This window comes from Labrus mixtus, chromosome 9 (assembly GCF_963584025.1).
Source record: "Labrus mixtus chromosome 9, fLabMix1.1, whole genome shotgun sequence".
In the NCBI taxonomy this organism is placed as follows: domain Eukaryota; kingdom Metazoa; phylum Chordata; class Actinopteri; order Labriformes; family Labridae; genus Labrus; species Labrus mixtus.
The window spans coordinates 2,814,747-2,833,177 of NC_083620.1; the positions used below are offsets into that span (position 1 = coordinate 2,814,747).

Here is an 18,431-nt window from a genome sequence, read left to right on the forward strand (position 1 = left end):
CTGAGTCACCATGATATCCATCTTATTCATGCAGAACACATACACAGCACACAGCTATAAACATGGGGAGTACCCCAGCACGCTCAATGCATTAAGAGATTAACAGGGTTAGCTGCTGACACTGCGTCCAATACAAGAGGAAAGAACGGCAGCAGGTTCCCCCTTTTAATACCCTTCTGAAGCATATCATGGAGGGTGGAGGTGGGGGTTGGGATGAGATGGGGGTCAGTGCTCAGAGGCTCCTGTCCTGCTCTAGCCCTGCACACTGGGCCAGCTAGGCTTATCTTGTTGAGAGAAATAGAGAAAGAGAGCCATCTAGGGAAGAGGATAGAGAGAAGACAGGAGGGGAGAAAGGAAAGGAGGGAGGGAGGGAAGGAGGGGGTTATGATTCTGCGCCTGCTCACTGTGAGCGCAGCAAGTGCAGCTTTCATCCGCAGCAGAGACTGAGGGAGAGACGGTAGAGTTTGAGCGAGCAAACAGTAGCTCTAAGGGGCAGTGGGAGAGAGTGATAGGAAAGACAGAGTTAGAAGAAAGAAAAAAAAAAGGCGGCCAGCCATTTTGGCATTTATTTGCAATTGCTATAGCCCTGCTGCCTCTGCTGCATGCTGCAGTTTGCACTGCGAACATTGCAGCGCGGATCACCTCCTTCTCTTTTGGGAAAACCGAAGAACCCCCAGGGAGGTGTGAATTTCTGGCACAATTGCTCAGCACTGCGGCATCTACACAGAGGCGAAAGGAATGTAGCAGAAAGGTGGACAGAGCCGTGGATCATCCTTCAGGACGTTGGTCCCCAAACCGTCCTTCTTCCCCTGCGTGCATCTCTCCTGCTCTGTGTATGGGAGGTGAAGCTTTGGCAGGCTGTCAGTCAGCATGCGGCGGTGTGAACGGGCAGCCCAGTGCCCACAACACGCTATGGACATCAGACACTCCTCGCTGTACTAATGAAAGGCTTCAAGCTCGCCTGGTAAGGCTGCACACAGAGTAATCCTTGGTTCCATATAGTTCACACACAAAAAACACACACAAAAAGGTGTGTGTTTTTTTGTGGAACCAAACCTGTTTTTTCTATTAAACTCTGGCTGTCATGCATAGCTCAACTTAGCCAGGGGGCTGTATGTATGTCATCATTTCCTGGTATTGCATTGGGACTGTTGCTTTAATGGCAACATGATTCTAAAGACTGCATAGGCTGAACATGCTGCATATAATTGTTTTCTTTAAAAATATATCATTAGATCGTATTAAGGTTATGAGTCCATCTCCACCAATGCATTTCTATGTGATTATGTAAATCTCCATAGCAAGTTAGTTATGCAGGTGCAAGCCCCGCTACGCTATGACCAGTGTGACCAGTGTGTCCAGTGTGCAGCCGGTATGGGCTGTGCGTGTTTTGTGTTTTTTCCCTGTGACTGTGGCGACCCTGCTCTGCTCCCCTCTGGCGGGCTCAGTGTGAGCGGAGCAGCTGAGGAGAAGCACTCACGTGGCCGCCTGGAACAAGAGCAGGCACATGCTGCCTCTTGCCTCTCTCCCCGGCTCTTTCACTCTCACTCTCACCATCTCCCCTCACTTGCTCTCCCATTATCTCATCACATGGACAAACAGATCCACGTCCAGGTGGCCTCTCTTCCTCTCACTTTCTTTTTTCAAACCTGTTTCGCTACATTATGCGCTCTCTCTCTCTCTGCTCCCTTTTCCATCCTCCCTCTCCTCTCCTCCCCCTTGTGTTTGTTTATGCTCCGCCTCCTTTTTTGCCTGATATTTTTAGAGACGAATTACAGAGCACTGCAGGAAGAAGAAAAAAAAACACAGGGGGAGCAGTTTCAGCAACGTGCGTCCCGCTTCCTTCCTTCCGTCTCACTTTCATGAGGACCTTATTCTTTTCCCTCACGTCTGTCTCATTCTCTCTATTTTCATCTGTGTCATCTTCTCATTTTACATCCCTCTCTTCTCTGCCCCTCTTCTTTTTTTCGCATCCTCTCAAATCGTGTGCTTAATCCTGCCGTCTCTTTTAAAGACTGATGCTTTTAGAGTTTCCTCTTAGGGCTTCGTAGGAACAATCAGATGGAGTGCATACTATATGTGTGTGTCAGTCAATGCGTCTTCCTGCTTGTGTGGGGTCTCTCTATCATTCTGTCACACACAGACACCTTGGTCACTTCATCTGTTTGCAGCACCCTGATAGACACAGGTTACTAGAACAGTGAACAGCCATCTGTTAGCATCTCACAGTCCTACATTGTGAGGTAGGCTGGGCTGGCTAGCTGGGTCTAGTGTGATGTGCATGCCATGCTGTCTGCTTATATAACAGCATGTTTGTGTATTTCCCTGATTTGGCTCCCTTAAAAAAACAAAAATGACAGTATGCTAATCAATAATGTGTTCGTCATAACTATGAGAATTATCCAAAAGCTTGTATTCACAGTGTTTATAAAAGGAAAGAAAGTAGACTAACATAGATTAATCAATGAGCTAAAATCCAATTCTTTCATCATAAGAGATGCATTCTGCTCTCTTAGAGACGATCTGCTACGTCGGCAAAATGGCTCGACCTAGAGGTCATTCCATTAATCAATATCTCAATCAGCACATTTGTTGTCCTGCGTGTTAAAGCACTCGCTGAAGCTGGATATAGCAGCTTATTTATCTGGGTGGGTTAAGTACCTCAGAGCGCTCTTATACTTGATCGTACTGGACAATGATTCTTTTAGTCCTTACTGTTTCCATTGGTTTCTCACCTTCATATATTGACTTCTTATTGAATGGAAAAATAAAGTACAGATGATGATGATAATGATAATGATGGTCCTCTTTGCCTTCCAACATTCAGCAAATGAATAAAAAGGTGATGCAAATTTATCACGCGCAGGTTGAAATGATTTTACAAAGTAGTTCAAAGTAGCAGTGAAGCACATACTGTTATAATAAGGTCTGTCGATAACAACCTTAATAATTCAATATTTAAGCATATGTTCTTCCAGCCGACTACAGAAAAGAGTCCTCAAAGGTCTGTGCCATGTGACTAAAAAAGTTATCATCATGAAAAAATGTCACATCAGTCGATATCGATAATTATCACGACAATTGTCAATCATTATTTCTTTCATTCGTTTCATTTAAAAGCTAATTTTTGCTCCTGAGTGAAAGTTGAAGAAACCAGGTGGTTCATTATGGTTTATTGTTCTTTATTTTCAGAACATGACAAACTATAATTAAAGGGACATTTAACCATCATTAGCTCAGTGCGCGGTTAGCTGCTGGACAGTAACACTGCTGAGGGTCCACACCATAGACTGTTTATATTATTTACAATTTGGTCCACTTTAGCACGTTTGGTGATGTCTTTCCTTCAGTGTGTTTTTAACGGGTCATATTGGTGTGTTGTTGCTGATTGTGCTGCACTTGTCTTTGGCACAGTTAACAGAGCATGTGGCTCGTTTTTGTTGGACTGTAGATATTCTAAATATCTCCAAAATCCAAAGTTGAGCTGCTTTTCTTGTCATCTTATCGACCATGTTTTCTCCTGCTTTGAGCTGGTAGGCTCAGTGTTTTCTTCAGTGTCGCTATCGCTCATTTTGGCTGTTTCCATTCCAGTCCAAACGTCTGTAAGCCCGCCTACCCTTATCCCTGCTACATGATTGGCTGTTTGTCCTCTTTTTCTTCTTCTCTTTAATATTGGGTGGCAACTAGCGTACAAGGCGCATTAGCGCCACCCGTTTCCTAGTGGTTGGGTGGTGTAATTACAGGTTTATATTTATCAAACATTAATAAAACATTTTTTAATATGTTTATTGAGAAAAATGATATCGCCATAGTTACCGTTTTATCACCCAGGCCTACTCAAAGGTCACACATTATACTCCTTTTCAACAAGTTTCAGTAAGTCTCTAAGCTCCCAAAAACATGAAGTTTCTTGTTCTAAATCCACTCTGATCCTGTATTTTATCATGTCTATAAACCCCTCTTCAGTCCTGCTCAGAACAGGCTGTTTCTGTGTCTGTACCTTTAAATATGTAAATGAGCTGTGTCTCACCACGCCCCTGTAAAAGGGCTTGGATGGCTTTCATTGCTCCATGTCCTATTGTTTACGGTGAGAAGGCAGACTCAGAGGGCAGAACAAACACCTAGCTGTGGGAGGCTTGTTCGAGCACCCCTTTTCTGAAAAGTGGAGCAGGCAAAAGACGGAGAGGATGGACTTTTCTCATATGTTGGGGTTTGTAGACGGACTAGAGACACATATTAGAGTTAGAAAAAAGTGGTTAATATTTTGCATAATATGTGACCTTTAATTTAACCGTTAGAGACATAGCAAGGCCGGTCAGATGCCATGGTAGCCTGACAGAAATGTTACAATGTTAGGATTTTAATCAGCAAGGTTTTCAAGATATATTCATTAAGTTTTGTTAAGATATAAATGGGTCATCAGGATCCTTACATAAACTACATACAATTTATCTTGAGTGATTCTATTTGAGTGTAACTTTTGGGATGGAAACAATGGGAGTATGAAAATATATATAAGTATAATTTTACAGTAACATCTCGTGTGATGTGCTGTAAAGTTGAGGTCAGTGGAAGTGAGTGTCAAAGAGTTTATGGGTCGCAAACCAGGCTGCCCTGTTGGGTGTATGTTTGTTGCAATGCATGCTGTGATAGCGAGCCGGGGTGGGGAGTTTTTTTTTTTTTTTTTTGCGGCATTAGTTATTTGTCAAAAGACTAAAAAGAGAGAGAGAGGTGATGAGAGAATATGTGTACAAACATGCAAGTGTGTGAGAGGGAGATTGCTCAGGATTTGGCAGTGACCCCACAGTGGGGGTGTTTGCTCTTGATATGACATTTTGTGTGACTTAAAATCTGGACACTAATACACACACTTACAAACACACGCACTGAGACACAGATGTGCACACACAGCCTGCAGCAGCAGCTGTAGCAACAGCGAGGCGCTGACAGCAGGCTGGAGATGGAGCTTACTCTCTGCACGTGGCACTGGGGACAAGCCATTTGTTGCTGCAGGACCGTTGGACAGTTTGTATACATCAGTGCCTCTATGTTCTTTTGCCCCAAACGTTAACTGTTCAAGGGTTTAGCACCTTTATCTATTGATTAATGCTAATCAGGGAACACGTCTGTAGTGTTGTCTGTATTTCAACTCATGGCCAATTAGCTGTAGATCAATGCAGGGAAACACTGGAGTAAGTCTCCCATATGTGATTTCTGCCTGTGCAACCCCCATGAGCTCTCCTACAGCCACGTTGGTACATGTGTGTACATACAATCATACTTCTTTTGAATACAATAAGTCACATACAAGTTACATCCTGTCATGCACGCAAACAGAACGTCATTAATATCTGCAAGCTTGAAGAACTTAACACTTCATGCACAGTATCTTCACAGCACATCCCCAGGTATGTGCCACCTTATGCTGAGCTAATAGTGTCTCTCGGGGCTATTTTAAACTGACTGGAGTATTGTGGCTCCCAGGCTCCTGCACCAAGAAGATTTATTTTAGCATTTAAAATACCAAGAAGTAGAAGGGAAAAGGCTTTCTGTATTTAACTGTAGCTTAACTAATAGTGGACCAGCAAGTTCCTCAAGTCTCTAATATGTTTATCAGATGTGATGATTAAGCAACATTATTTTTATTTGCGATGGAAACGTGTGTCCACATGATTTTGTAAGAAATGGACAAGGAGGATTTGGGACAGCCTTTCAGATAAAGTACTTCCTCATCAGAGAGGACCACAGTGGACCTCAGAGTTCACAGCAGGGGTTCTGCAACAAAGAGAAGCTGCAGAGTTGTTTCCCTCCTGGCCTCATCTTATTAACTCTCTCTCTTTCTTCCTCTCTTTCTTTCTCTCTCTCTCTCTCGCTCTCGCTCTATCTGTCCCTAGTCGCCTTTTTCTTTTTTTTTAATATACTGCATCCTCTCCACAAGCCATTTGTCATCCCTGATTATGCTCCATATCGTACCCTGCTGCACTCTTCTTCTTCTTGCACCAAATATAACCAACCTGCAGTTCTATCTCAAGGCTTTGATAAAGCATTTATTCAACATTTCATGGTTAAAGTCACTCAAAAAGTCTGTGCTACTCACACTGCGCTTGGAAATAAATGTGTCTGAAGTGTCGTTAAGTGTCGATGATGATAACATCACTGGACAAACAGAAAGGCATCACAATGTTTACATGAATCCTACAGAAATATTAATATGTTCCCTGTCTCTCTCACTGTCATTATTAGTTGTATTAATTGTACTGATTGCTGCATTCAGGGACAGACAGTCATGGTTTGCCTTTCCCGATGGATGTATGATGAAAATGACTCCCATTAGCTTTCCATACGCTCGTATCTCAAATGAAGCCTCATTAAGCTTTTGAGAAGAACAAACACAACCTGTTCCCAACCGTCCTCTTGTGTATCATTACAACTAACGTATACCACCTAAACAAAATCTTTGTCCATCCCAGTCTCCATGCGATAATTTAGTGTACATAAAAGTGTTTCACTGATCATTTTCTTCATGTAATGTACTGTTTGTGCTCTCTACCTCTGACAGTTTATCTTGATTGGAAAGCAAACAGTCTACTGCCACTCCCTGTGTTTCATTGTGCATGCTAACATGCATTACCAGCATTTTCATCTCTCTTTTATTTCTTGTTTCTAAGTAGATTTTTTTACTTTTAAATATTGCAATACTTTGTATACTACAATGAACAATTATTTGGCCTTATAATGTCTGCAAATTATCTAGTATCTGATTAAGCAAGTCATTATTTTTCTTTGTGAAATAAATTCAAAAGTATTCAATTTCTAAGGTTCTATTAGGTTTATAGGTTTTATTTAGTGCATCAGGTGTGCATACGAAACAAAAGGAACTCATGGAGAAGAGAAGTTGTGTTTATTAGATCACAACAGTTCCCATAAATGCCACTCAGTATGTCCGTTCTTTTTGTGTTCTCACTGCTAAAGGGACAAAAAAATGTATTACCAATGAACGGGTAACAGTTGTTCTTGACTGATCAACACCCATTAGTAGCTTAGACTGACAACCTGCACAAGTACATCCAATAATGGCATTAAGACGCTAAAAGAAACAGATATATTCTTCAGTGAAAGGAAGTGAGGGGGGGACACAAACTTGTCCCATTAAGAGCGAGAGAGCTGGGAACGCCATTGGTCAGAGTCATCCCTGGGACTCCTGATGGAAGAACGAAAAGTCAGGTCTCAGGATTGATGAATCATTCCTCAGTCATTCACGTCTTTTGCCACAGTTATGTCATCTGCAGGGTATGAGTCTTCAGAATTCAACATTTCTTCCATTATTAGAAAAACAAATGATTACAAGCCAACACCAAGCTGAGTCACTTCATTCATTCACTTACAAGTTCTATGTCAAAACACACAAGCTGCTTCCCTTTGTGCATCCTGTTAGGAACATAAGAAAAAAAAGGTCACCTGTAGAACTTACTGCACTTTATTTGTTTCACCCTGTAACAAAAATCAAATAAAAAAAACATTGCATCCCTCTGCCCAGGACTTTTTTTTTTCACCAAGCCTGCTTCCTTCCGCGTACATCCCCTGCAGATGGCAGCGACAGTGTCCTGTCCTGTGCCACAGGGACAACATGTCCCACTGAGGGCTTAATCTGGTTGCCAGTTTCCTGTCCCCACTCCTGCCCCTCTGACATCTCCAATGAGTCCTTGAATTACCTCACTGGGCACCATTATGCTCTTGAATTTAAATCAGTGTTTAATTATAGCTTCTTTTTAAACAGGCTCTCGTACCCAGAGGTGCTGTGGGTCGTAGCTCCGATGAGAGCCCAAAAATTGTTCCAGGTCTGCCTATGTTGAGTTGCCACACTTTTTTGACTTAATTAAGCATTTTAATTAAGCCAGGGACTAAATGTTAAAGTGAAGCTCATGGGAATGGAGTTATATAGTTTTTTGGGAAAGGTGGGGACATGCATGCAGCGGTTTCACTCTGTGTTTCCAGCTATAGAGCACATTTTGAGTCCTGATCTCTTTTTTTCTTTTTTTACTTTTGTCTCTCTTTCACCACAATAGAGATTTCAGCTGTCATGAACCTGTTGATAACTTCTTTCACGCTGAACATGCTTACAATGAGGTGCACTTAAACTCCAGGGCTTTGTAGATAACTAATTGTGTGTGTTCATGCTTTATGCATCAGCATCACACTCTTACACACGCACACAAGCACACACACACACCCTCCTTCAGCTCTTTCTTTCTCCCTCTAGTTGGGAACACTTCAAGTGGCAGTACACATGAATGGCTTGACGGGCTGCTATGGTAACTGCACGGCCGAGACCCAGTCTGGCTGACAGACATTTCCGACCCAGCCAGGCGTCGCCACATTGATGTTACTATGACAACTTGGTAAACAGCACGCCCTCCCGCTCAAGAAATTGAGAAAATTTGTTGAAGCACATTTGTGTTGTGTTTACTGAAAGATTCAGCAGAATTAATGAATGGAAAATGAAAATGAAGCTTTTCAAGTGTGTCATGGCTGTGAGTCATCAGAGAGGGCCAATGGGTTGATTACTTAAAAGATATGGTGCGTGGTCACTTTGACCATTTGCATGTCCTCTGGGTGCAACAACAAAGAGAGCAGAGGTCCTCTAAGTAGGTCAGCTGTTTGGTGCGGGGCTGGGTAGGCTTATCTGGGCACACAGTGGTCCGGCTCAGTGGACCAACTCCCTTTTGTTCCACTGCACGGCTCCACTCGGAGCTCCCACAGGAGCAGCCAGCACTGCTGCAGCCCCGGGGTCAAGTCTTTCCAACAGCACAGCTCAGGGCTCCGTCTGAGATCACTGTGACTGTGGTGTCAATGGATTACCTTTAGATTACCTTTCTTGCTATGAATGATCAGTGTTGATTTAAGCTAAATAAGACGTCGCTCAAAAAAGGAACGAGCAGTGGATTTTTTTAGTTTAACAATTCATCGATAGTTTGATTTTAAAATGTAGACAATGCTGTATCTTATATCTTATAATATGAACCAGGGCCGGACCAATATGTGATGTTCAGGTCCGATATTGGGGATAGAAAAAAAAATGTGATACCGATATATTGGCTGATATATTTCTTTGATATATTTTCCGTCTGTAGAGATAAATATATGCACATGTATTGTGTTGATAAAATATAGAATGAAGAAAAGATGGGTACTCAACTGGAAAGTAAATGTGCATACGTACATCACCGCTTGACACTTTGGAGAGTGATAATGCTTATTGTAATCCATATAGCGCACTCTGCTAGAGACAGCCAGAAAAATAACGGCTAGTGTAATCCAATAAAACTCAAATGAAATGATTTGTAACTAGTGAATAAATCTAGTAATATCAGCACATATCTGCGATAAAAGTAGCCAATACCAATAGTCACTGGATATGCTTATATCGGCTAATCAGGCTCCAATAAGAAGTTCAGTGTTACGAGAGTGATGGAAGAACCTCTTATTTTTTCAACGATACAGTCATTGTGTAATCCAGTGTAACATATGAGTGACACCCAGTTCTGTCCTGCAGATAAAACCTTTCAGGGTATGGGTGACATTCTCATGCATGAGCTATTGCTGCTGTTTATATGTTTACACTTTCTGACTTCAAAACACAGATTCATCATAATCCTAGCACAAGTGATCAAATAAATGTGTGCTTTATGTGTCAAACAGAAGAAGAATATTGCTACATACTGGTGTTACTAAAGTAGTGACACCAAAATCTTAAATTTCCTCAGTGGAAATGCAAGATTTTGGTGTGCTGTCCTGAAATACTTCAGATAATTGTTTTAGTTAAGGACACAGCACTGATATAAGTTACTGAGGGTGAGCGCGTTTTGGATTTACTTCCTGAACATACTGATACAGACTCAGAATCTCTACATATCAGACTACGTGATGTACTTTTTTACACGGCAGGTAATGAAGGTAGAGCACAAGGGTTGCTCGCTAACACTATAGCTTCTGTTTTTAGCAACATGGCCCCCAGTGGGCCTTTGCCATGAGTGTATTTCCAGCCACTTAATTCCATGAGCATTTTCATTATAACATTTTTATACCAACTAATATAAACAGTGTCAGATCATGAAAAAAGCAAGTAGCCACATGGAAGTGGACTTCTCTCGTGTCAAAATATGTACAAAAGATCACATCAATGTTTAAATACTGTTTTATTTATAGAACTTACATAACACACAATAGAGGCTTGGATAATTCACTCATTTTCAACCTGCTCAAATTAAATATCTTGATAATATAATAATTAACTGATGTGAATTTATTAATCAAATCAATTATTTTCTTCCAGCTTAAGGTGTAGAATATTATCAGAATGTTTACACTAAAATATCTAAATTCATTCAAAATGGACTATATGCTATACTTAACATATGTTATATATATTTGTTGTTGATTAATTACATTACCTCAAATATTTCCAACAGTTATCAAAGCTAGAGAAATCTGTTATTTTATATTTGTAACGCCCTGTGTCTTTCGTGGTGGCAGCCATGACAGCTACGACATGTTTATCGTTGTCGTGGAAACTTCCAATGTTACGTCAAAGGCCGCCATATAAGGAAGCGAGAATTACTCCTGAAAGCTGCCGTACTGTTGCTGTATGTGCTTCTGTGGTAAAAAACATTATGTAGAGTATACTTGGATACGTTGTTGGTAAACATTCTGTTCATCAGGTCTGTTTAGCTTGTTTAACTCAAAGTTTGTTTTTATTGGGAATGGGAGGAGTAGCAGAGAGAATCACTCCCATGATTCCCCACCAGCCTCAGTGTCATCTTTTGTTATTGTTTTGAATGAGAGCCCCCTGGTAGCTGACTTTACACACTGTGTGTTTAAGTTGACATTTACATATGTACTGTATATGGGAGCATATGCTGCAGTCATACCTTCAGATAGAAAACAAATAGCTGCAGAAAGCACTGGATGAGATGTGGGTGACTCAAGGCCAGAGTTGAACTTTATGTTGTTGAAATTAAATAGCGATGACGAACATCCATCCATCGATTTTCTTCAACTTATCCAAGGTCGGGTTGCGGTGGTAGCAAGCGCAGTAAGTCGACCCAGACTTCCCTCTCTCCAGCAACGTTTGGGGGATTCCCAGGCTGGACGGGTTAATCCCTCCAGCAAACTCTGGGTCTACCCCGGGGTCTCCTCCATCTGGGCGTGCCTGAAAAAAAACCTCCAAAGGGAGGAGTCCAGATGCCCAAACAGTTGATAATATTTCACATTTCCTTTGTTTATCTTTATTTACTATACCACAAAGTTTAAAAGTAGTTGTCCCCATGGACGGTGAAACCACAGATAATAGTGACTTTGTCAGTTTTGCAATGTGCTTATTCATTATTTAGAAAAACTTAAGGGATAAAGGCTGGATAAAACAAACATTTTTTCCCCTTCATTACATTTTTGAGAATACTTCCAGATATTTTGAAGTGAATGAACTACACTGCTTAAAATATCTCTTTGTCCCGTGCCTGATATTGAAGTTAATATGTACGTTTTGCATTTTTTTCCCCTCATTTTTCTATTTTTGAATAAATTGTAACTTTGAATTCAATTGTAGTTTGCTAAGAATATGGATCACATTTATTGGTGAGTGTCTGTGTTTAGAACCATGAATTGTGTTTTACCACAGAGCCTGTTCTAGCTCATTGTGTGCTTTTAGAGGGAGCTTTGAATGTAAAGTGACCTGAATGCTGGTGATGTCAGCACCTCCATTCATGAAACATGAATAATTGAGGGAGCAGCGGGCTCAGTGCACAAGCAGCAAGTAGAGGTGGAATTCAAAGTGAAAGCCATCTCTTTTCTCATTTGCTCTCTCTCTCCATCTCTCTCTCTCTCTCTCTCTCTCTCTCTCTCCCTCCCTCTCTGTCTTTTTTCTCTATCAGCTTGCGTGTTCTCCCTCAATCTCTTACCATCTATTGTGAGTCTGCTGCCGTGAAATTCTGTGAACGAGGGGGCTGAAATCGCGACAGAAGAGCCTTGCATGGATACTAGCGGATGCAGTAATCAGGCACATGATCAAACTGCTGGAAGAAAAAAGGGTAGAATGGACTAGTGCAGGTTGCTGGAGAGAACCAGAGCTTATCATCTTCTATTAAAACAAAGGATGAGAGAGAGTGAAACATTAAGACAGTGCCTGATCTACAGCCTCAGTGGGGTTTTTTTGCCAGGAAACAAGCTTCTTTCATCTCCCTCTACTGCCGTTTCTGCGTCCCTCCTTCTCCCGTCATCGTCCTCGCATGCTCATGAACGCGTCCACCCTCCTCCCCTTTATCCCTCATCCCTCTCCCTTCTCTCCTTTAACCCTCTCCTCCTCCCCCTCCTCCCCCCTCTCCACGGCTCCCGCTGTGTGAATGAAGCCGTTTGAAGTGGGGCTGAACGCTGGCGGAGCGGCTCTCTACATGGCTACGACCAGGTTAGTGCCGGGAGTAACAGCCTGCCAACATGCCTGCGTTCAGGCACAACAACATGGAGGCTGCATCATGGTTAGTTACCTCTGCTTGCTTGGCTTGATCAACATTTACTTTTTTCAAAGGAGAATTCCGAGAGGAAAGGGCGGCTGCACCTCGGACCACCGGTGCCTCTTCTTCTGGCAGGTGGTGTTAAGGGCGATGTAAGCTGGTTATTAGGAGATCAGTGTTGGCCGGGGAAGATCAGTGGCCATAAGCCTGCTAAAGAAAATCTCCCTGGATGCCTCTTCCATCTTTTCTCCCTCCCTCCCTCTCTCTCCCTCTCTCTCGCTCTTTCTCCATTTATCCGTAAGGCTATACATTTCTTCTTTTACTCCGAAGAGAGAAAGCAAAAAGTGCCGCTCACAGTACCTCAGGGATGATCCGCTGGATGAACAGCTCATTACTGGGGGCGGACTACGAGGACATGGTGGTGTTTGAGTGTGTGACGGTGGCCAATGAGGGTTGTCGCTGCCTCGAGGGTTGCTACGGCGAGGTGTTGAGGGACTGTGTCTATCAGCAGGGGTATGGAGGGGCCCTTATATGCATGTGTGTGAGGGTGTGTGGTGGTGCCTGTGTGCATGTGCAGGGAGAGTGGATGGGTGGTTAAGGATGGGTCTGATTATGTAATCGGACCCATTATGTCAATTTGTTGTCGGGGTGATGTAGTTTGTAGTGTTCAGTAGATTAGGTGTGTGGTGTTGCTAAGTTAATAATTGTGATCTGAGCTGTGATGTATTCCTGAAGTAGATGGGCGTATGTTTGTCCACACACACATGCCTGTGTTTATGTCTGCCTCTGTTTTCTGTGTGCGCACTCCTCTGTGAGCATGCGCAGTGGATGCTGGTGAGCGTGGCCTTCCTCATGGCCTTTTTCAAAACCGAGCGGAGCTGAAGGGCCAAAAGCCAGATGGGAATTTTCCAGGGTCAGCAAAACTGTGAAAACAAGCGAGGTCCTCAGAAAGACCCGGAACTCTGCTCTATTGTGAAGCTGAATGATTGGACAGCTTGAGCCGGTTGGATTTAGAGCTTTAAGAGCTTATTTGAAGAAAAGACTGTAACAAAGTGGTGCAAGCAGCATGCTTGTTTCTCCTTTATTTTATTTTTTTTTACTCAGTCTGTAAGTAAGGACTTGACCTACTTTGAGCAACTCTTGACATGCAGGGATCCCGATGGAACAACACCTTGAAGTTAGTCGTCTTGTCTGTGCAGAGCTCTGTAGTGCAGATGAGCTGTGAGGTTGAGCCTCTGGGACTGATGCCTCTCAATCAGTATGCAAATGAACATGCTGCGTTGAACAAAATGTGAAATTGTAGTGCTTTAATAATCCAGAAAGATGTTAACATTGCAAGCTGCAGAATCAGAACATGCTGTGACTCACTGCCTGCAACACCGCCGTGGAGCAATTTAAATTTCTATTCTGCTGAGCTAAACTTACAATACTTTGTTTTCCTTTTGTTTCATATTCAAATTTTCTGAATGCCACTGACTACAGAAAATGTTGGTGTTCTTATTTAATAATTTATATTTATAGATTGTTTTATTACTAGAGCCCGACCGATCAATCGGCCAGCCGATAATATCGAACGATATTAGCATATCTAGTGACTATCGGTATTGACTAGTTTTATCCGAGAGTTCTAGATTTATCATCATCATCAACCTTTATTTAAGTTCTCGGAGAGAGAGATCATTGAGGGCGACCCTCATTTACAATGATGCCGAGAGTACATATATAAATGACAAACAAAATGAGTTAAACAAAATGAGTTAAGGCTGCCACAGGAAATGAAATGAATAAAAGCAATAAGAACAATAAAATATATACACTTAGATTTGTAAATAGTGGTGTGCAATATTACGATCTTAGGATCGATCGTGAAGGATTTGAACGTCTTGACGATCTGCCGAGGCTGAGAGATCGTAGAATCGGGCTGCAGTTTTAATTCTATCATGATGCAGTTTATGCTCTTACACAGACACGTCTCCTCTTCTTTTGCTCCGCAGCAGAGCAGGATTCAGTGCTGAAAATTAAAATGAAACTTGAGTCCATTAAAACAACTCCATCCCGGTTATATGCAACTGTTTCGATATTTTTCCAAACCGACAAGCTGTGAGCAACAGTTAACTTATCTGCATAGTTTGCACAGTTAAGTTTACATCTCGGATAGCAACACAAGAAACCGTTTAACGAGCCAGAGAGACATTAACAGTCTGCAGAGAGTCAGACAGAGAGGAGCTCAGACAGACAGTGAGGGGAGATATAACCCCGGTGTTTCAAATGTTGCTGTCTGTGTTTTCTGCTCTCTCTCAGTTTTTAAAAGTTACTTATCAAGCCTCTGCACCCTTAGCTCACCTGTTGTGATAACGGGACCTATAGGGATTAGGCTAAACAACGTTATGAACGGAGGGAGGCGATCATATCAGCGAGGTCTGGACCTCGGCTGTTAATTTCTTTAACTTATCTCTGTACATTGATTTCCATGCATGCTGCTTGAAGTGATGTCTGTCAGCAGCTCTTTCTCCGCTCGTTCAGTGTGCAGCAGGCAGGTGAGAGTGAGTAACCTTGGCGACTGTTTGTCAGTCAATCACCGATGTCCCGCCCCCTCTATGAATATAACTGTTCTTTCAGTAAAACATAACTTGATCATGTGTCACAGAATGAACACATTCTGTATTATGATTGATTATATATAAACAAAACTAAAGTTAGTCCAATGATGTCAATAAAGCATCAAAGACTATAAACAAAGGCTGCAGAGCCTGAAGCTACATATGTATTCTGCAGGGCTAAATAGCACAGAAACACAAGAACTTGAAGTCTACATGTTTTCAAATGAAAACATCACTGCGTGAAAATGTACCTGAAGACACATAACTAAATCATCATTTCAAAGTGGTGCAGAAAACCTTCAAAGTGTGCATGAATACTGATCAAATCGAGGGAAAGACGTTTGCTGCTAAAGATGTTCATGGGCAGACCTCCTAAAAGGAGTTTTTTTTAATTAGACTAAACATATTAGCATAGTTTTTGTGAATTACAAAAAAACATTACAGGGAAATAAGTGGTTGAACTGGTCAGCAAATTGCAAATGAGTCTTTAAGATCAGCATGAAAAAACTGAATGAAGAAATCGTGATTTTGCCAGAAATATTTTTTCCATATAGACCACCACTACTGTCAAATAGCATATCACTTGAGTATCATTTAATTACGCTAGCATTTATCTTTCAACAGCAGAGTGTGCAGTATGGATAACAACAAGCATTATCACTCTGCAGAGTGTCAGTAGTAGTAGACCGCACCAAAATGCAGTTATAGTATCGGTCGGTCATTACTGCCAAACTTAAAATAATGCATTTGAGAAAAATAAATATTGCACAAACTGTAGGGACAATTCTCTAAAGTACAGATAGGTATTATAAAATATAAATATCTATTAATGTGATATATGGACTTTAGTATGCATTACATCATTACACATGCAAAAAGCCCAGTCCTCATGGGCCATCATGCATCGTCTGTCAGTCCCCTCCCTGCTGTATTTCCCTCTCAGACAGCTTCCCTAACAGCAGAGCAGGTGAAGTATATTTAGTCACTCTCTGAATATTTAAACCACTCTCTCTGTTCCCTGTTGCTATGGTTATATTCATTCTAAGCTGCCATTTGATTGAGCGTTGTAGTTGTTTGGACTCTTAAGTGATACAGTTCATTATTTGTTAAAGTGTTTGTCAGCCCTCCCTCTATATCATTTCATCCAAACCTATACGTTTCAGATGACGGCGGCTCCAAAAATCATATGTTTTTGTATGTTAAGCACACTTTCCCATCACCATTAATTTAAATATTTTTATATTTATTTATATTTTATCACCATTTTGTAAATATTAGATTTTTACAAGTATTTTACATCAAAAACAGCATCAAAACTGGGTTGCAACTGTCTGTATTGTTCTACAGCTGAAGGACTCTGTGCTTTTTTTTTATGTATTCCCCAAGTGTAACAGTCCAGAGATAATGCAGGTCCTCTCGCTTTATGTGGAACTCTGTGTTTTGTTTCATGAAGCCATTTACGAACAAAGCAGCTGTAATAGAAGCTTTTGTCTGCTTGTGTTTCAGGCTCGCACCAGCTGCATATTCACTCTATCCACACCACCATGCTGGTTCAAAGAGCCGACCGTTGTGTAAATGACTGATGTCGGGCTTAGTCATCCATTTGCTGATGATGGATCTGTGTCCCCATTGTTTACGGCATTGTATCTGGAACATCGAGGTGATCCGTGAATTCCTCATTTGCTAAAAACAACAAGTGGGGGTTCCTGAACTGGACTGAAATCCTGTCACTTTCTGCATGAAGGGTTGGAGTGAAGTAAGAGAGAGATAATCCCGCTGTTAATGTTTGGTTTTATGTAACTTTTTTAGGGGGGGCATCTGGCTTTATTACTCAATCACAGCTTTAGATCACAAGTCGTTGTGCTCCTCAGGCATCATTTAAATACTTTTCATGCTATAATAAAGCAGATATTTTTCATCTAATGTTGTTATTTTGTCCCAGCCTCATTTGCCTGATAGACCAAGATATTAGCTTTATGTCATATGATAAACACCAAAGGGGGCTAGGATTATGCCTAAAGTGAGATAAGATAATACTTTATTGTCCCCAAAGGAAACATTTTCTTGGACTCTGTCACCAAACAAACCCAGTTTGACAAATGCAACGTGCATAATGGGGAGTGTGTTTGCACTACTGTGCATATGATAAAAACTGAAACTTTGATAGTTCCTATATAATAACTAAAGGGGCTCCAGAGCTGCGGCTGTGGTTCAGTTAGTAGAGTCGGTCGTCTCTCTACCGAAAGCTTGGGGGTTCGATCCCCAGCTCCTGCAGCAACATGTCTGTGTGTTTAAATCTTTGTTTGTGTTAAGCTTGCAATGTTGTTTGCAGGGGAATATGCATTGTTGGTGGATGAAACTAGATCCGTTTTGGAAATAGTTTGTTCCCTATGTTGTTTCATGATAGTATAAACATTAGATTACATTAGATTAATCATCATCATCATCAACCTTTATTTAAGTTTTCGCAGAGATAATCACTGTTGACATTGAAATGCTCTCAGAACAGACGTGAGGTTGTTGAAGATGTTTGAGTTAGGGGGTAAACTAAATGTAATAATAATTCTGACATATACATGCATGATAAACACATCCCAAAAGTCTGCCTGTGTATAATAACAAAAGTAAACATTTATACCGTATGTACATGCACCATGTATTCCCTGTTAAAACATTTATCCTATCAGACAAAGCCCTACATAGGTGATGAATTCACACCAATTGGTCAACGCCATGATGCTCCTGCTGACTTTCTGTTAACTCTTGTATTTGGTAGACACTAAGGGTAAACATACAGGATATTGGTGAAAAGAGAGAACAGCTTATGTTGAGAAATTAAGGCATTTCTACATTTAGAATGGTTTTGGATTGTAGAGTGCAATGCCATACAATGACAACTGTAATCATTCATTATAATGATCCACTGATTCTCATCTTTATCCATCTTGGTTTGATGAAATATGTCATTTTGAAACCAAAAAACTGGAACACCTCATGAGATCATTCTCTGCTACTGAGAAGTGGTTATGCTATTGTTTTTTTATACCTTTCTTGGAAAAAATCCCAATTGTGTACAACATGCTGAGTTATTGGTTTTCTGTTGATTACCACCGCATGTGTAATCACCTCTCCCCAACAATCTACCAGCTGTTATTAGCTGTTTTTAGACACAAATTGTTCCAGGTATTTGGAAATTCGGTTAGTAGGTGATACAGCAGGGCTCCACAGAAAAAAAGAAGCTGGATTAGAAATCTTTTGGAGTACAAAATCTGTTGCTGGAATAGGAGGTCAATTTTTGAACTCCAGGAAACCAATGGAAGTCCCT

At 41.4% G+C, this 18,431-nt stretch overlaps 1 protein-coding gene across 10 annotated transcripts in view; it reads left to right on the top strand.

The window, feature by feature from the left end:
- gramd1bb (GRAM domain containing 1Bb) overlaps positions 1 to 18,431 on the top strand; it is an 88,521-nt gene that overhangs the window by 37,592 nt on the left and 32,498 nt on the right. Inside the window, exon 1 of one of the 10 annotated variants that reach the window (XM_061045935.1) lies at positions 452 to 964. The exons of 8 other annotated variants lie outside the window; for them this stretch is intronic. In XM_061045935.1, the coding sequence (XP_060901918.1) occupies positions 942 to 964 (23 nt within the window). In that variant the 5' untranslated portion in view covers positions 452 to 941. Of the gene's footprint in view, positions 1 to 451; positions 965 to 12,225; positions 12,531 to 18,431 lie in introns of those variants that run through there. One more of the 10 variants, XM_061045934.1, reaches the window with a different exon arrangement.